Source organism: Chlamydomonas reinhardtii, chromosome 14, assembly GCF_000002595.2.
Source record: "Chlamydomonas reinhardtii strain CC-503 cw92 mt+ chromosome 14, whole genome shotgun sequence".
NCBI lineage: Eukaryota > Viridiplantae > Chlorophyta > Chlorophyceae > Chlamydomonadales > Chlamydomonadaceae > Chlamydomonas > Chlamydomonas reinhardtii.
The window spans coordinates 61,062-80,553 of NC_057017.1; the positions used below are offsets into that span (position 1 = coordinate 61,062).

Here is a 19,492-nt window from a genome sequence, read left to right on the forward strand (position 1 = left end):
TTATTTTGGTAACAATGCAGCTGTTAATGGCATCGCAATTCAGATGGGTTCGCTGATACTGCATAAGCAACTGGCCCGGACTGCGAAGGGCTCGCACACGATATCCCGCTGCAGGTAATAACAGTTTTACTATATACCGCAATGCAGTAAGCTTTATAAACAGGGCTTTAAGCCCGGCTCAGAGTCGAAAGGGAGTCCACAATGGCCGACGCGGAGAACACTACGAAGGCTCCACCCAGGGCGCCGGAAAAGTCAAAGCCGGCCAAAAACCGGACCTCGGAGCTCATGCGGCCAGACCCAGTGCCCCAGGGTGCGGTATGGCCGCCCGTTGCAGCTGGGTTCGGCGTGACACCTTGGCCCCTGGGCGGACCGTTCTGGCCGCCCGTCACTCCGCTGCGCCTGGGCGCCGTTTCGCCAGGGATGCCGTTCTGGCGCCCACCGATGCCAATGCAGCCATTCAACCCCTTCCTCGCACATGCGCACGGCATGCCCCCCGGCGGCATGCGGCCGCACCCGCTGCTAGGGCCGCCGGGGGCACTGCTGAAGCCGCCCCCTCTCCATGTGCCGTCGCCGCGGCCACATGCGCCGCCGCACACGCCGCCTCCCCCAGCCCCTGGGCCAGCCGCCACGCCACCCCTCACACCAGCCCCACCATCAGCTCCCCCGCCAGCCCCCCCGCCAGCCCCTCCTCCTCCGCCTCCAGCTGCTTCCCCGGCGCCGCCCGCCGTGGACCCGCGGTTCGGCCTGGACCTGCAGACGGCGCTGCTGGCCGCCACCGGCCCACTGCCGCTGTCCGACCTGGGGGCGCTGTGGCTGCGGCAGTTCGGCTGCCCGCTGCCGGCCGACCACCTGGGCTTCTCCTCGCTGCTGGAGCTGCTGCGGGCGCTGCCGCACGCCGTGGCCATTGGCCGCCCGCCCCACTACACACTCAGCCTGCCGCTGCCAGCAGGGCCGCCGACTGCAGCGCCAGCAGTGGCGGCGGCTGCGGGGATGGCGGCGGCCCCCGGCACACCGCCCGCGTCATCTGGTGCGGCGGCGCCGCTCACAATCCAAATCCGCAAGTCGGTGGTGCCCATCCCAACGGGATCAGGGGCAGGCGCCTCAGCTGTATCCGGGCAGAGGTACAAGACCAGCACCCCGCAGGCTCCGCGTCCGGCGCTGCCGGTGTTTGCGGCGACGGCCGCTCCTGCCAAGCCAGGGCCGGGCGGACCAACGGCAGGGACACCAGCGCGTAAGGCGCCCTCAACGGCCGCCGCCACCACCGCCACACCCAGCCGGTGGGGGCCGCTGCCCACGCCCACGCCCATGCCGCTGGAGCCGGGGCGGGCTGCTGCTGCGGTGGTGGCCATGTCCCCCGAGGCCCGGCAGCAGGCGGTGGCCGCGGGGACTGTGGGCGTGCTGGCCACCCGGGCCGCCGTGCTGGCCTTGTCGGAGACAGCCGCAGCCCGAGCCCTGGCCCTGTCGAAAGCCCTCCGCGCCGAGCCGAAAGAGCCCTCACAGCCCTCACAGCCCGCGCGGGCCGCCCTGCCTGCGCCTGCGCCCGAGCGGCACCGGCCGCTGGTGAGTGTGGCTCTGAAGCAGGTGGCAGCACAGCCCAGTCCGCCCGACAGGGAGCGGAGGAGCAGCCGCCACACTCACCAGCGCCGCCGCCGGAGCCAGGACCGGTCGCACGCCGCCGCTGCTGCGGCCACCGCCGCCGCCAGCGGCCACCCGCCGGTGTGGGGCAGGAGTCCGCTGCCGGAGGGCTACCACCTGGACTCACGCTCCTCCACCTCCTCATCCTCCTCCTCATCCTCCTCCTCATCATCATCATCATCTGAGTCGTCGGGTTCGGAGTCCTCATCTGATTCATCATCCTCGGACTCGGAGTCCTCAGACTTGGGGTCCTTGCGGCGGCGGCGGCGCCAGCAGGCGAGCCCACGGAGAGACGAGCCTCAGGAACAGGCCGCAGCTCCGGCAGCGGAGGCAGCGGCGGCTGGAGGTGATGGCGATGCGGCGGTGGAGCGGCGGGTGCCTGTGGTGCCTGTGGTGCTGGAGGGGCAGGACCGACAGGCAACTGGTGCTGGTGTAGCGGATGCTGCTGCGCCGGCGGCAGGACCCACTACGGAGATGTCAGGTGGTAGCCAGAAGGAGCAGCAGCAGCAGCTGCAGCAGCGGCTGCTCCTGGCCTCAGCTGGTGGTGGCGGGTGCGGCGACGCCATGGACGTGGAGGTGGACGTTGACGTTGACGGTGTGCGTGCGGCGGAGCAACCGCCCACTCCTCCCGTCGCTCCGCTACTGCCGGATCTGCTACCAGCTGCCGCTGATGCGCACGAAACCTGTGCCAGCCTTCGCCTCAGTCTTCCGTCGCACCAGCCACCAGGGGAGCACCAGCAGCAGCCCGAGCAGCCTGAGCAGCAGGTGGAGGAGGGCGGCGGGCCGTGTGCCGGCACCGGTTACTTGCCGGCTGGCCCAGTGGACCCGCCCGGCCAGTCCGGTCCCAGCCCTGGCCCCGGCACTGCCGCTGCTCTGGCTCCCCTTGCCGCGTCCCGTACTGCTGGGGCACACGAGGGCGTGGCGGGGGAGGACGCGGAGATGGAGGAAGTGGAGGTGGAGGTGGCGGGGGAGGCAATGGAGGCGGCAGTGGAGGTGGAGGTGGAGGTGGTGGACCTGACCCGGAGCGACTCGTCGGAGCCTGGGGATGGCCGGGAGGACGAGCACGAGCTGGCAGACATAGGCACAGCCGCAGTTCCATGCGCTGGCACTGGCGCAGGCTCCAGCGCCGACGCAGGCACCGGGGTGCCGGAGGGGGAGGAGGGGGAGGCGAAGGAGCAGGAGAAAGAGGAGGAGTTGGGGTTGCAGCCTGGCTCCTCACCCCACGCCCCCGGCGTGGCAGCGGGCAATGCAGGGGTCATTGCGGCCGTCATGGCAGGTGCGGCCGGTGACAACACCTGTGGTGCGGCACCTCGTGGTCACCACGGCACCGCTGGCGGCGCCGCTGGTGGCGCTGATGTGGATGGCGGTGCAGACCCGGGGCCTGCAGACCTGCGAGCTGCGGGGTCGCCGCCTCCACAACTCCCTCCCGCACCCCCGCCCCCGGCCCCGCCCCCGCCCGCGTGGTATGACGTGCGGCAGGACGCAGCGCTAGCGGCGGAGGCGGCGGAGGCGGAGGCGGAGGCGGAGTGCCCAGGCCCGAGCGCAGGGGAGTCCGGCCCAGCCGCAGGGGGTGAAGCCGTAGCAGTAGCACCTGCGGAGGAGCCAGCAGCGGCCGTAGCAGTAGCAGTAGCAATGGCACCTCCGGAGGAGGCAGCAGCGGCAGCATCCGCAGCCGCACCAGCTTTGGAGGAGGAGGCAGACATGACGAACATGGCCGAGCCGCATGCGGTGGCGGCGTCAGGGGACGTGGCGGCGGCGGCGGCGGAGGGGGAGGGCGTTGACGAGGAGGAAGAGGCGTCAGGAGAGGTGGCGGCCGTCCCGCGGGTGCTGGTGGAGGCGGGGGTGACGGCGGCGGACGATACCTCCGCGTGTGAGGGGCCAGAGGCACGGCCAGCGCCCGGAGCGGCGGCGGAGGCGGAGGCCGGAATTGGGGCGGAGGAGGCGGCGGCCCGAGGTGTAGGGGAGGGTTTGGCACTGGGCGTGCCGGCAGCTGTGGCGCCCGCTGCGGCCGTGGGGCCAAGCGCGGGCGCCGAAGCGGCGGTGTCACAGTCAGAGGTGGAGGTGTGGGTGCGTGAGGAGGTGGAGTCGGGGCCAGGCGCCGGGCAGGAGCTCTGGCGCGAGGTCGACACCTCTACGCCGCCACCACCGCCGCCACCACCACCGCCACCACCACCGCCCCCGCCGCCGGCTGCCGCTCCACCTCTAGCACCGCAGCAGCTGCAGCAGGCGGCAGTGGAGGTGGCGACGGAGGGCACAGGCAGTGACATGGAGCTGGATGAGGAGGAGGAGGAAGGAGGGAAGGTGGACGGCGGCTGGGGGGCGTGGCGGGGGCGGCAAGCACTGGTCGCAGTGGGCACGGGCGGTGACGATGACATGGACATGTGCAGCGCGTGTGAGGAATGCGAGGGGTGGGAGGTGGAGGCCGAGGCAGGGGCGGCGGTGGCACAGTCGCTGCCCTCGGTCAGTCCGGCAGTAGCAAGCAGTGTGCAGCACTGCCTCGCCGTGGCGGCAGTAGCAGCAGGCGACTGCCCTCAACTGATGCAGCAGGAGGTGCTGCCGCCGCCGCCGCCACTGCCGCCGCCGCCGCCATTGCTGCTGCCACCGCCGCCGCCGCTGCCGCCACCGCCACCATTGCTGCCGCAGTCGTTACAGTCGCCGCACTTCATGCCTCCACCACAGCATCAGGCGCCGCAGCAGCCGGAGCTGTCGCATCAGTTTGCCCCCATATTCACGCCTCATCAGCTGCCCCTTGACCTGTCGCCTCAGCAGCTGCCCCTTGACCTGCCGCCGCCGCAGCAGCAGCAGCCGCAGCAGCCAGCGGTGCTCCTGCCTCCGCCGCCCTTCCAGTGCCTTCAGCCGCTGTCGCCACCGCCGCAGCTGCACCTGCCGGCGCCGCAGCTGTCGCCACAGCCGCCGCCGCCGCCGCCGACTTGGGGTCCTTCGCCAGCATCTGCGCCGCCGCCGCCGCTTCACCAGCAGCCGCAGCCGGCCTTTCAAGAGCTGCAGCCGAACCCCTTTCAGGAACCACAGGAGCAGCCCTTTCAGCTGCCAGTGCTTCAGGAGCCGCAGCCCTTGCAGGACCCGCCCCAGCAGCAGCAGCAGCAGCCCCAGCAGCAGCAGGACTCGCAGCAGCAACCGGCCTCCGAGGCCCCGCCCCGCTTCTTGGCGCCCGGCGGTGTCGACCTGCTGTCCGCCGCCGCGCCGCTCTTCCAGCCGCCCCTGGCGCCGCCGCCGCCGCCGCCCCTCCAGCCGCCGCTGGAGGCCCGCTTCGCCGCCTTTGTCCGGCTGCTGCGGCGGCTGCTGCTGCTGCACCGCGACTGGCCGCGCGGCGGGCTGCCCGTGTCGCTGCTGCCCGGCGCCTGGCGGTCTGCGTACGGCTGCCCGCTGGTGCCGGCGGCCTGGGGCGGCGGCGGCTGCGGCGAGCTGCATCAGCTGGTGGGGCGGGCGGTGTGGGCGGGCGCGGCGGCACTGGCCCCGGCTGACCTGCCGGGGGAGCCGCAGGAGCAGCAGCAGCAGCCGCCGGTCCGGGAGCGAGGGCGAGAGCCACAGCAGCCGCAGCGGCCGGGGAGGGGGGCGGGTCGGGACCAGGTGCTGATAGGGGTGGTGGACACCGGGGGTGCTGAGGAGCTGGTGGTGGCGGTGTGGGAAGACATGCTGCGGCACAAACACAATCTCAACATGGGCCACCACCCCCAGCACCAGCACCCCCAGCACCCCCGCCCGCCGGGCGACCCGCTCGGTGCCGCGTGGCCGCCGCCGCAACTAGGGGTGCAGGTGCAGCCAGCGGCGGCGCCGGAGGCTGGCCCCGCCGCGCACGTGTCCTACGAGGCCGTGTGTGCGGGCGTGCGCTACTGGCTGGGCGGGCAGGGTGTGGAGGAGCTGCGGCCTCCGCTGGAGCCGCCGCCCAGCCTGCAGCGACTGAGGCAGCTGGACCGCCGGGTGGGGGCGACCATGGAGGCCTACTGCGCGGCCAGGTGGGGGTGGGGGTGGCTTGTGGAGGGGACGAGGGACGAGGGCGACTGGGATCATAGGGGCGGTTGGCAGGGAGGGGGCACCTGGCCTTGTCAGGGAGGCATGCGCTCTGCCACCACCTCAGCCGCGGCCTGCTTCCTGGACACGTGCAGGTGTGTGGTGACCCTGTGGGAGCTGGAGCGGCACGTGTGTGCGTCCGAGGGCGTGGAGGCCTTTGGAGAGCTGCGCCTGGGGCCGCTCACAGCGCACCCCGTGGTGCGGAGGACGTTCTTTGCGGGCCTCGTCAAGGGCGGCAGGCGGAGGAGGCTCTTCACCGGGGCGGAGGCGGGTGAGCTGGCGTGGCGTGTCCGCGCCGGTGCGGTGGGCCCAACACCGTACAGCGTCAGTCGGCGCTTGTTGCGGTCGGGTCGGGTTGGTCGGTGCTTGTTGCGGTCGGGGGAGCTAGGGGCTTAACCTGCTGTCCAGCGGAGTCTGTGATGGAGACGCCGGCCACCCGTTGGCTTGCTCTGCTGCTGCTCACCCCACACGCACACAGGGCCCCGCCCCGACCACCCTGACATCCCCACCTCACCTTGTGACGCCTAACCTACCCACCCGCACGCACAAGCTTGTGATGTTTTTGATTCCTAAACACACATCCACACACATACACACCGAAATCACCCTCGATCTCCCCACAGGCCCTCCCGCCGATTACGGCTTCCCGCCCCTCAGCGCCTTCGACGTGGCGGCGGCGCTGCGGCGTGTGGCGGCGGCCCGCGGGCTGGCCTGGTGCCGCGCCGCCGCCAGCGGCAACGTCGCCAGCTCCCAGCCCCACACGGCCCTGGTGGCGGCGGTGCTGGAGGAGCTGGACCGCGGGCTGAGGGCCTTGGCGGTGCACGAGGAGCGCATCGCCGCTCACGTGCACGCCGCAAACCAGCCGGCAGGAGCAGCAGCACGAGGTCGAAAGGGCACGGGCGGAGCCGGAAAAGGAGACGGCGGCGGCGGCAGCGGCGGTGGTGGCGGTGCGCGGCCGCCGCCGATTGTGGAGTCCTCCACGTGGCCGGACTGGTGGCTGCCGTCGGGCTGTGGCCAGCTGTCGCGCTACCCGGCGGAGGTGCGCGCCACGGCCCTGGCCCTGCGGCTGGGCGTGTTGGTGTGCGACCTGCAGCTGTATGTGGAGGTGGCGGTGGCGGCGCTGAGGGAGGAGCAGTGGGGCGCGCTGAGGGGCGCCGTGGCGCGGCCGGCTGAGGAGGTGCGGCGGCTGGCGGCGGAGGTGCCGGCGCGCTACCGGGCCGCATTCGAGGCCGGCAGGCAGCCCGAGGCGGCGGGGGCGGCGGCGGCGGCGGCGGCTCTACCGACTGCGACAAAGGCGGCAGCGACAGCGGCAACAGCGGCACCAGTGAAGGCAGTGGCTCAGGCGAAGGCTCAGCGTCCGCCTGTGAAGGAGGGGAAGGAGGAGGGGGAAGAAGAGTCGGAGGACGAGGAAGAGGAGGAGCAGCTGCAGGAGGAGGAGGAAGTGTGTGAGCAGGAGGAGGAGGCAGAGGAAGGGACACAGACAAAGTCCGGAAAGCCGCAGGCTGCGAAGCAGCCTGACAAGCCCCCACAGCCGCCGCAGCCGCGAGCACAGCCGCCGGCCTCGTACGCGACCCCGGCGCAGCAGCTGCTGACCCGGCGGATCTGGATCCAGATGGACACGCAATCACAGCTGCACAAGGCGACGGCGAAGGCAGCGGCAGGGGAGGCAGCGCTGCCGACCCTTCAAAAGCCCGCCGCCAAGCCGCAGCCACCTCCTCTGCCGCCCCTGCCGCCGCCACCGGCGACCACCACGGCGACCACCACGGCGACCACCACCACCAAGGCGAAGGCCAAGCTGCCCAAGCACAAGCGGCAGGCGCTCAAGGCCGTAGAGGTGCAGGCAGCCCAGGCCCGGCGGCTGAGCTGGAGCGACCCCGCACTGCCGCGACTGCCCCCCACGCCGCCGGCGCCCGAGCTGCTGGTGCGGCAGGGACACCAGGTGGGTTGCGGGGGCTGGGGGCGGTGTGTGTGCATGTGTGTGTGTGTGTTGAACAACGAAAACGGGATGAGACCCGCACAAACGCTAGGAACGCTTCCTTATGCCTGCCAATTGAATGTGTGTGGCAGCGTGGTTGTGTGGGAAAAGAGACGCATTTGAGTGCGAACCAGCACCCATCCCGTCCGCCCGCCCCTGTATGTGCAGCTCAAGTCCGCCATCACGCGCTCCGCTGTGCTGTGTGCGCTGCGCCGCGAGCCGCCGCTGCCTCCCTCCCTGCCCGCGGGCGGCTACGGCTTCCTGCAGCGGCTGCTGGAGGACTTCCCGCACTCGGTGGCGCGCGGCAAGCAGCCACACCCCCTGTACATGGTGTGTTTACGCGTTGTTGGTTGCGGGGAGATATTGCCAGCTGGGTACATTCAAATGCCTTTCCTGGATTTGCCACAGCCTTGAGTGCCCTCAACCTACTCATTTCAAATCCCTACTGACACCTCCCCCGGCTCCCCCTCCCCCCCCCCTCCCCGCCACTGCCCCCCGCCACTGCCCCCAGGCCGGCTCCGTGCACGTGCCGCGGTCTGCGCTGCTGCCCGCCGACCTGCCCGCCTTCGCCCTGAGGGTGGAGGACTGCCTGGCAGCGCTGGCCGCGGCGGAGGAGGCAGCGGCGCCGGAGGCGTGTCGGGAGGAGGGGCGCAAAGAAGGCCGGCAGCCGCCGCAGCAGCAGCCGGTGGCGGCGGCGGCAACTGCCGCCGCAGCCGCCGCCACCCTCAAACTCGCGCCCGCCGCAGCCCAGGCCGCCCGCGGCCCGCCGCCCCGGCTGCCTCTGCCTGACGAGGGCGCGGTGGCGTGCGGTGTGCCGCGTGTGCTGCGGGCGCCCGAGGCCTGGCTGGGCTCCGTGCTGAGGAACCTGGAGGAGCTGCCGGGCGGCGGGCCGGACCCGGGGAAGTACCCAGTGGCGCCGCCGGAGTGGGATGGAGGCAGCTTCCTGGTGCGTGGGCGGGGGGGGGGGCGGGGCGGGGGCTAATTGTACATACCAGGGGGGAATGGTGAATGGGGGGGACGCACTTATACTCAATGGGTTGACGCGAAGGGTAGCTGATATGCCGCGGTAGGGCAGTGTAGGGTGTGTGTGTAGATACCAGCCCAAGCCGGGGGTTGGACAGGAGGCAGCTACACGGTGTGGCTGCGGTGTGGCAGCAACACCCGCTCCCTGGCTCCCTCCTGCCTGGCTGCTCCCGCCCCCTCGCTGCAGGCTGTGGCCAACAGCGTGTGTGTGCGGCGTGAGCTCATGCGTGTGTTCCCCGACCTCACCTCCCCCGACTTCACAGCCCACGACCTCGCGGTGAGCTCGTGCCGGGCTGTGCGGGGGATGTGGGTGGGGGGGGGCGTTGCACACATGCTTTCCTAATACACACAGTTGCACACGCTTGCACACGCTTGCACAGGGGCAGGGGTGTGCGCGGCACCTCAAACGGCAGGCGCTCACTCACACAGCGAGTCACCTGCCTCGTCACACCACACGGCCTCACAGCGAGCCCTCACCTCACCGCCTCCGCCTCCCCCCCCCCACACACACACACGCCTCCCCGCCCCCCCCCCCACACACACCCCACCCACACCCCACACCTCGCCCCACACCCTCCCCCACGCAGTCGGCCTTCGGCGCGCGTGTGCGGCAGCTGCTGACGGGCGCCCACACGGAGGTGCGGGCGGCGGCGGAGGTGGGCCCGCGCGACTCCTTCTACAGCCAGGCGCTGCAGCGGTTGGCCAAGGACCTGCTGGGTGAGCGCGGGAGGGAGGGGGGACTGTGGGGGGGGGCTGTGGAGGGCAGGGGGAGGGAGGCCAAGGGGAAAGAGATTGGCGCAGGCGTGTGCGGCGCGATACCAGAACACACACACACACACACACACACACACACACACATAGACACCTTGCTTGATACGCTGCCCCACCATGGCTCCCCGCCGTGACTTTCCCCGCCCCCCGCATCCCCCCCCGCCTAGGCGCGCTGTGTCGCGGCGAGGCGGCGGCGCTGGTGACGGGGGCGGACAGCCGGCGGCTGGGCCGGACGGGGCAGCTGGCCCCAATCAAGTACGGCAGGGTGAGTGGGCGCAGGGGCAGCAGGGCCTGAGTGTGTGTGGGGCTGGGTGGCAGCACAGGGGTGGCGGCCGCACAGGACACCAGATGATAGATGGTGTGTCAGGGGCGCAGCGTGGCTTTGGTGGCGCAGGGGCAGGGGCAGGGGCAGTGCCCGCCGGCGGCCCCTGCAGCCCCTCGTGGCTGCCCCTGCGGTCGTACGGGCGCCTGCGGCCCTCCCTCCTGGTGGCCGCGCGCCGCTCGGTGGCGCCTCGGCCTGTGTGTGCAGTGCCGTACACGTGTGGATCCGGCACTGCCAATGCCGCAATGGTGCCCGCTCACCCCACCCCTACCCCCACCCCCGACACCCCCCCCCCGCTGTGTGTCACCGCACGCAGCAAAAGCACCGGGCTGACACGCTGGCGCCTGAGGCGGTAAGGGCGGGAGAGGGGGGGGAGAGGGGCGGTGAGGGCTGGAGAGGGCGGGAGAGGGGGGGAGCGGGGCGGTGAGGGGCGGTGAGGGCGGGAGAGGGCGGGAGAGAGGCCAACCCTGAAGGCGTGCAGGGGTCAGGGGGTCGTTCACGGCTTGTGCACACACTCAAGTACTCACCCCTACAGCCGCACTCGGTCGCAGCCACGACTGCGGTATTCGTGCGTGAGGCATTCGTGCGTGAGGCGGGGAGCGGGGGGCGGGAGGGCAGGGCCATGGTCGGAGTGTGATCGCTGCCGGCATGTGCACCGGCGCCCCTGCACCGCCGCCACCCTATGTATGAATACACCCCACACCACGCACACCCACCACTCACGTCTGCAAACTACTCCCACGCACACCCATCGCACCCTCACACGCCCTCACACACGCGCAGGTCACCACCCGTGTGAACGCAGTGGTGGGCCGCCTGTGCGCCAGCCCGCTATGCCACCTGCTCATCCGCTGCCTGCACACCGCCCTCACCTCCCAGCAGCAACTGCAGCAGCAGCAGCAGCAGCAACAGCAGCAGCAGCAGCAGGAGGGGCCGGGGCAGGGGCCGGGACGCGAGCCAGGGGCGGCAGCAGCAGCCGACGCGGACAAGGAGCAGCCGCAGCCGGCGGCTTCGGAGCAGGTCGAGTGCAGCAGCGGCGGCAGTCAGCAGTTCTGGAGCTGCTGCGAGGAGGGCGAGGGCGAGGCTGTGGGGATGCAGGTGGAGGTGGCGGCAGTGGCGGGGGCGGGGCCCACCACCAGCAGCAGCGGCAGCGGCAGCTACTACACCGCCTGCGAGCCAGCTGCGGAGGCGGAGTCTGCAGGGGTGCAGGCGGTGCAGGGGGCGGCGGTGGCGGCGGTGGCGGCGGCGGCGGGCGAGGTCGACGTCAGCAGCGCGAGTGAGGCCGACCCGCCGCCTGAGGCCGACCCGCCGCCTGAGGCCGACCCGCCGCCGGGGCCGGCGTCCATGCCAGCTGCACGTGACACCGTGGCGGGGGTGGGGGCGGGGGTGGAGCCTGGGCTCAGTCCAGCCGCCAACAGGGGCGCAATAACCCTGTGTGGGACAGCACCCGCACGCGGCGGTCCGCTGCAGGAGGGACAGGGGGTTGGGACTGCCGGCGCAGCTGCCGCCGCTGGCGAGGGCGGGGGCGGGGGCGGTGGCGGTGCTGCGGCGGAGCTGTCCCCGGGGGTGGAGGCGCAGCGGCCGCCCTGGCTGGACGCGGCAGAGGGCGGCAGACGGCAGCGGCAGCGGGTGGGCAAGCGCGGCCGTGACGGGGCGGAGGAAACAGCGGCGACAACGGCAGCGGCAGAGGCGGGGCCACTGCCTCTGCTAGGGTTGGGAGCAGCGGCACCCGTGGGCCGGAGGGAGCCGGAGTCAGCCGCGAAGCGCCACAAGCGGCCTGACGGCGCGGGTCACGTTGCAGGTGTCACAGACAGGGAAGAGGAGCACTGCGTGCCGCCACCCCCACCCCCACCACCGTCCCCGACACCGCCACCGCCGCCAACAGCACCCCCGCCCGCACCCCCATCCGCTCCGCCACCCCAGCCGCATCAGTCGACCCAGCCGCAGCACCCGCGCCCCCAGTTGGCCCAACCACATCAGTCGGTGCCTCAGCCGCCGCAACCGCACCAGCCGCCGCCGCAGCCGCCGCCGCCGGCTGCAGGCGGCTGCTGGCCGGGCCGCCCCGCGGGTCCGCCCACCGCCGCCACCCCCCCTGCCGCCGCCTCTGCAACCGCTGACCTGGCGGCACCGGCACGTGACAGCGCGGACAATTTGGTGAGTGAAGTGGGTGGGCGGGTCGGGAAGGGAATGAGGGAATGAAGGGCGGATTGCGGGGCGTAACCGGGTGGGATGGGGGGCCATGGGCAATGGGCAATGGGGTATTGAGGCGGGCCGGTGTGCATACACAAGGGCAAGCGCCGCCCCACCGACACACACACACACACACACACACACACACACACACACACACACACACACACACACACACACACACACACACACACACAGGGCGTGTACACACGCCGGGTGCCGGACGTCCGCCAGGGCCAGACGCCGCCACTGAGCTCTCAACCCCATCCCCACCACCCTGCCCCCCCCCCCCGCCGCGCAGCTCACGGGCCGCTGGGGCGAGGAGCTGGTGTACCGCGACATCCGCCGCCAGCTGCAGGTGCAGACGCAGCAACAGCCGCAGCAACAGCAGCAGCAACAGCAGCAGCAACAGCACCGCACCTACCACCACCCGCACACGCCACAGCAGCAGCAGCAGCAGCAGCAGCCGGTGTGGGATGTGGAGTGGGTCAACGCGGCGGGCGAGAGCCACCTGCCTTACGACGTGGTGGTACGGCGGGGCAGCGAGGTGGTGTCGTACATCGAGGTGAAGGCCAGCACCAGCCTCAGCAAGAAGCAGTTTGAGATCGGGGCGGGGCAGCTGTTGCGGGCGGCGCAGGAGCTGGGACCGCGCTGGGAGCTGGCGCTGGTGCGGGGGGCACGCGGGCCCTGCCCCAACATCGTGCGCATCCCGCACGCGCTGCGGGCGCTGCGGCAGCGGCGCATCCAGCTGTTTGTGGGGCTGGCCGGCGCCGAGGAGTGAGCGCGACTGCGACTGCAACTGCGCAGGCAGCCCGGCGGCCTTGCAACGAACAAATGCCTCAAGTACGAGCCTGATGGGGCTGAACCGGGAACGTGAGCGTGTTGGTGTGGCGCTGCAGCGATGCTGATGACGGACGAGTGATCGCTATCAATTAAGTAATGCATCTAGAACTTGAACGCAAATGGTTGCAGGCTGGATGCCTGAATTATTGGTCATCATTGCTTGCGGGCCTCCGTTGTAATATAGAGTCACAGCGCGCGAGGCTAACGCGGCAAGGGGCCCAGATTGGCATCACGTCCGCTGCAGCTGCACTGAGCATTCAGCCGCTTAGCTATGGCGTAGTTTTGCTTCAGCTGTGGTGTGGGGCGTTCTACGGCAGACAGAGGCGGTAACACGCATTGCGTGAACCCCACATGCTGGGCTGGGTGTATGGCACATGTGATGCAAGGCGTGCGGTGTGAGTAGAGCCCCTCAGTGACCCGTGCTACAGCCGTGATAGCAGTAACAGCAGCCTTGCCAGCAGACCGCCACTAGATAGACCGGCTAAGCGATCCGTGGCGTTTGCGCCCTGCTGGCGATGCGTTCAGCACAGCCTCACACACCCCGTCCACCCGTTGACGCGATGGACGGGGGGCATTTCTCGTCGACTCCATTGCCGCCTAAGTTGGCCGGCCAGGGTGGGGGTGGGTGGTGGGGTTCGGAAACAGCGTGCCAGACCAGGGGTGCCACCTTTATTATTGCAGGGCTTCGCCCTAGTGTCCTTCTCCTGCGCGCAGCCGTCTCCTTCTCCTTCTCGGTTGGCTTGCCGTGCACGGAGTAGCGTAGGGGTGCGTGAGTTGGAGTTGTGCTAGCTAGTGCCGCCGTTCATGTACATGGTCGGCGCCAACCTCAGGAGGGGCCGGCGAGGCGTTGTGCCGACTGCCGAGGCACAGGCACGGCGGAACACCACTGGGCAGGGGGGCGCCGCACGGGGGCGCCGGCGCGTGTGTGTATGCCCTCATGGATGTCGAGCACTCCCCTGACCCATGCTGCCACCTCCACCTCTACCCCCACCTCCCACCTGCAACCTCCGCAGAAGCTGGTGGCCATAGAGCACATGCTGGAGGGCACAGCCGCCTCTCCGGCGCCCGCCTCCTCCCCTGCTGGTGAGCCCTGCCCCAGTGACAACCCTGCCAGCGCTGCCCCCCCCGTGGGACGTGTGTCTGTACGGCAATGTGCAGCGGGCGGCAGGCGAGCTGCGGAGCCTGGCGCCCTTCTACCGGCAGTACGGCACACGGAGTGAGGGAGATGGAGGGAGAGAGGGAGCAGGGGGAGGCGGAGGCAGGGACACGTGGAGGCAGGCGGTCTGGGTTGGTGGGAGTGTGACATATCAGGATGGCGACGCCGCTCCCGACAAGCCCCCTCCCTTCCCTCCCTTTCCTCCCGCCCTTCCCCTACACAAACCCAATACGCACACACGTGCCTCCCCCTCCCTGCCCTCCCCTGCCCTGCCCTGCCCTCTCTGCCACTACTGCCACTGCCCTGCCACTACCCAGCCACGGAGTCGTGCTTCCAGCACTGCACCTGGGTGCTGGGCGAAGCACTCATCATGGGGGCGGTGCGGGCGTGGGGTGGTGTGTGTGTGTGTGTGTGGGGGGGGGGTTACATTCATGATTAGTTAAGGAAGGGGGGGGCCGTGTGGATGTCAGGTTGTAGGCAGGTCAGTCAGAGGAGGGGAGTGCCGGTCTGCGGTGCAGGGCATGCATATCATACCGGCTGTGGATGTTTGCATGCCACGCCACTGCCTTCACAAACCTCATAATCAATCACTCTTCTCCCACCCTCCCTCCCAACACCAACATGCACGCCCTCCCCCCTCCTCCCACCTCCTCCCCCCCCCACCTAACCGACTACCCGTGACACATCCCCTTCTATCCCTGTAAACATCGCTTACATACCCCCTCGCAACGCCTAACTACACGTTAAATTAGCTTCCGTACCCTCTACAAAATCACACAAGTACAGATTCAGGTACCGAGACGCCTTTTCAGCATCATTAGCAAAAGTAACGGCTGTACAGGCTGCACTCGTACACGCACCAAACCTGGTTTTAGCGCTTTGCACTCAGCCCGAATGTGCTCTACAGGTGTCAGAAACATGCCCAACGTTTCTGACACACACCATCCCTGTAAAATACCTGTACATACCCCTTCGCATTGCCTACGTGTACATTGAATTAGCGTACGTACCGCGTCGAATTCACACACAAGTACAGGTTCAAGGGTACCGCTACGTGTTTACCGTGTTATTGGCAAAAGTGTACCGGCTACGCAACCAAGCGGGTGTAGTAGGGCCGCAGACCGAAAAGGACTTGATACCATTTCCTACGGCACGGAGGATTATACGAGAGCTTGTGGGGGTGTTTACGCCCACAGCGGGTGCCACTCGGCCAAAAACCGTGTCCCCAGAATCCATGTACTTTGGGCTGCACGGAAATGGTCGGTAGGGTGCCCGACAAGGCTGGCGTCACGTCCTCAGACCCCACTTTCAGGCTGCACTTAGCTTGAGCTTGTCGGAAGCCCAACCCAGCCGTGGTTGCATGTTCCGTACAGGGGGTGCTGCATGGGAGACCCAAAAATTGTTTGTCACTAAACCTAGATTTTAATCGTCATATGCGTAAAGCATGCTAAATATATTCAAGTAATCAAGACGGCATGACGAAATGATTTATGTTGAAAATTAGTCAACCTGTCACCGGGGGTCCCCATTGTGCCATACCATGCCTCCGTGTGGATGTGCCCAGTCATCCCACCCCATCACTTTCGCACGCCCCGACATCTGCCCATCTATTTACTTTAGAGCCGCGCTGCTGGCCAGCTTGGGGGCATTGAACACCACCTTGCACAAGTGCTGCACGTTGCTGGTCGCCTGCGGCAGCTGCGTTCACCCTCTGGAACCGTGCGTCCTGCGCCGCCGATGCAGCCTGTGCTGCTTGGAGCCCTGCCTGAGCACGTGGCAACACCTCCCGCCCAACCCAGGCCGCCACGTGCCTGACGCACGCGTATGCCGCCGCAGTGTTGGTGGTGTCGTTGGCCAGTGCTGCTGCAGCGGCGTCAAGCCGCCGCCGCAGCTCGTTGTGCTCACGCTCACAAAGAGCCAGCATCGCTGACCCAACACGGTCGCCAAGGCACTCGTCCCCAGCAAAGCGCATGCCGCTGGGGTACACCTCCATCTCGAGCGAGCCCTGTTGATATGATATATGTGGGCGGAACAACAGCCGTCAGAAACAATAACAGCGGAGCATCAGCAGCAGCAGACGTGCGTCATGTTGTGCAGCTGTCTGCAAAACGGCACAACTTACAATTAAGTCAACGCCATCCAGGGCCAGGCACGCGTCCGCGTTTGGCAGGCCGGCAAGGAAGCAGCTGTCCACGAACCTCGTCACACAGTCCGGCAGCACGCCCACCCGGTCGTCCTGTGCTATTGCTGTGCCGCTGTCGCCCACAGTCCGCCGGTTAGTGGTGATGCTGGGGAATGGGAGGCCAGGATCCCCCACCTCACCGCGCACAACGCTCAAGGCGCCTTCACCGCTGCGCTGCGCTGACGCCGCGGCGGTGAGCAACTTGATTTCCTCCGGCCACCTGACGCCGTTGGCGGCAGGCCCGCCCTGGCGGAGCACGGCCGCTTTGGGGACTGCGGCCATGCAGTACTTGACCACCAAGTCGCCAGGCTGCACGCCGCCGTCAGCAATGGCCGACACAACGCTGGGCAACTCTGGCACCAGCTGGCAGGCGGCGTGGTACTGCGCGCAGCTGCGCAGAGCTGCAATCTCACGTGCTGCTGCAGCGTCCACGTCGGCTTGCCAGAGACCACTCAGTGCTGCGCATCCGCACTTGATCACGCGCCGTTCTTCCGCTGTGCCCAGTGAGCTGGCGCCAGGCGGCACTGCATTGGGGCGCGGATCCACCTCCATCCGCGGCGGCGCGTGTTCAGCTAGCAACTGATGGAAGAGGTTCACCGCCTCGGCTGCATCGTCGCTGGTTGGGTAGTGACCCAAGTGGCGCGGGGCGCCCTTGCCGCCAAGCGACACGATGCTGCGGGCCCGGTACGCCTGCTTTGTGTCATCCCATGACACGCCAGCATAGCACCTAACGTGCACATTCCCAGGTGCGCCCGGCTGCGGCTCAGGCTGCGGCGGGCTGAAGAGCATGCGTGCCGGACCAGCGCCTACAGAGTGCAGATACCAGCGCAAGCAAAGAAAGCAGGTTAGGCGGGCAGGATTGGCGCACTGCATGAGAGAGCTGCCCGTGCGCGGCGCAGTCTGTGAAGTAGGTGGAAGGAAGACCCCAACCCACATCACGAGTGCGCAACGCCGCAGCCCGACCGCCGTCCCCGCTGCACTCACCTGGCGAGCCGCCACCCGTGCGGCCTGCCCCGCCCAGCGTGCTGCCGGTGGCCGCAGCTGCCGCGCCCCCGTCCCCGCCCCCAGCCTCGCCACGCTGCGGGCTGATGAGCATGTCCGATGGGCCAGCACCTACAGCACACAAAGTGTGGATGGCATCGTAAGTAAAGAAAGCAGGTTAGGCGGGCAGGATTGGCGCACTGCACGAGAGAGCTGTAGGTGGAAGGAAGGCCCCAACCCACATCACGAGCGCGCGACGCCGCAACCCGACCGCCGTTCCTGCTACTTGATTGGGCAACGCTGCCATTGCAAATGCACATACCTGGCGATGAAGGACCATTTATGGCAGGCGCGGCTGACAAGGTACCAGACGCCAGGGGGTGCTTGCCTGCAGATGGTCAGGTCACCGGTAAGCATACGCATGGGTCCAGCACAGGCATCCACGGCATCCAGCACGGGCCCCATGCCCTTTTCGTTTACGCACCTGAGAGTGACTGGCGCGGCAACAGAGCGCCAGTGATGCTCGCAGCCTCCGCCTGAAGCTCCGACAGCCTTTGCTCCACGCCCGCGGGCGCCCGGGGAGCAGGGGGGCGAGGAAGTGCCTTCACTGCTGCGCGCGTGCGAGGAACCGCCTCTGCTTTCGACTGCAGCTCCTTCTGCCGCGGCCGCAGCTTGCTATGATAGCATGCGCCGTGAACTACTGCATCTGGAGGTCGGCTGCCAAGCTCATGGCGCACAGCGAGTGCTCGGGAGCTGAGCTCACAATGTGCGTAGTTTTCCAGTTGGATGACCCGTCTGCCTTTCGTACTAGTGTCGATAGGACCATCACATATGAGGCAATAGCTTCGAGGCCTGCCGTTTGGGTAGAATGCGTTGAGCCTGGACATTTAAACGAAATAAGTGTCGTCTTTGTGTCGCCCTAAGACGTGCTATTGGTTATTTGTATGGTATTAAGCATATATATATAACAGTTCGGAGGCATATACAGAGGGGACACGAGGTCACGACCACGAACCCGAGGAGTGGCATCCCAACCCCCCTTCAAATGCGCGCACACGCCACGCATCTACACCTGCGGCACAGTAGGGCTGATAGAACGGCACCCACCCTGCGAGCGGGGCTCGGCCGCGGGGACAGCAGGAGGGAACAGACCATGTGTGTCGGTTGGCGATTGTATCGACTAGGGCATTAGAGCTGTTTGGGAAGCGCTAAAAGGCGTGTTGGTACGTTTACGTTGTCAGCCTGACAAGCTTGACACGTTGCTAATAACACGGTAAACACGTTGTGGTACCTAGCAAGCCAGTGTGCATGGTTCTCGCGCTGTGTTGGGTTGTCTGGTGGGAACCCCCGCCTACAACTAGTGACTGTCTGCTGCCTCCCTTACTAGCGCTCGCTGTAAGGTGTTTTTATGGCTGGTGCCAATCGACTGCTCTCGGTGAGCTCTATCGCTGTGTAAAATGATCCGCCTTGGGAACACACTTTGGCCGACCGACATGTGGACACGTAGACATGTCCAACCGTATGCCGACAAGTATCCTGATAGACTGGCCTGCTATGCAACGGCTTACTCCAATGTTATTTGATAGTACGAAATGTGCTGACACGTTCATCCATGCAAAAGTCGGCCGGCACCGGCCTGTCCCTGACCAGTTGCTGCCCAGTTCTCCGCGCTGCTGGCCCGTTTTGAAAGCGGATTCATAATTTTCTCGTTGAGCTCTATCCATTTGAGGCATGGGGTCTGTTTCGGAAGATTCTACCCCCCCCCCTGCATCGGCCATACTGGGCCACGGTAACGCCTCGAAACACGGGCTCGCAGATCGGCGCTGGGTGACGCGCATTCCCTAATCAGGGGCCTCCTCCTGCCCCGGCGCATCAGCGCCAACTGGCTCGCAGACCGGCTTCTAGAAAGCAGGATAGCTCTCGCGGGGAAACCATCAGAACCCGCCGCACCTGCGTCCTCACCCGTAGAGCAGCGACCTAGGAAGGTCGAGATGGCACTCTTTCGGGGAAGTTCGGCACAAGTATGTTCAGTGCCTACACAGGTAACGGAGCCGAACCGTTCCTGATGGGTTTCGATCTTGCGACCTTGATGTGACTCCGGCACCCAACTCCGGCATCGTGGCGCAAGACCACCCGCGTACATGCTCCCGCTCGCCACCTGCCCTGCCCTTCCTGCTCCTCCCCCCTGCCCCTCCTCCTCCTGCCCCTTCTACCCTCCCGCGCCCTACCACCGGCCGGTGATGATGTCAACGTCTACTTCCTTCCTCCTCCAGCCCTTCCTGCCCTGTCTCCCTCCTCCCTCCCTCCTCCCTCCCTCCCTCCCTCCTCCCTCCTCCCTTCGCCACTACCAAGTGTAACTATCCCTCCTCCCTCCTCCCTCCTCCC

The 19,492-nt window shown here is 67.9% G+C and overlaps 1 protein-coding gene across 1 annotated transcript; it reads left to right on the plus strand.

Moving 5' to 3' along the window:
- The first annotated feature begins 14 nt into the window (after positions 1-14).
- On the plus strand, positions 15-13,183 carry CHLRE_14g608200v5 (uncharacterized protein). Its single transcript, XM_043069920.1, has 11 exons — positions 15-5,609; positions 5,760-5,935; positions 6,288-7,603; positions 7,808-7,969; positions 8,151-8,585; positions 8,850-8,939; positions 9,250-9,379; positions 9,601-9,698; positions 10,072-10,107; positions 10,539-11,909; positions 12,247-13,183. Exons 1-11 carry the CDS (start codon positions 202-204, stop codon positions 12,724-12,726), a joined length of 9,702 nt encoding a protein of 3,233 aa, XP_042916593.1. The 5' UTR covers positions 15-201; the 3' UTR covers positions 12,727-13,183.
- Positions 13,184-19,492: the final 6,309 nt, after the last annotated feature.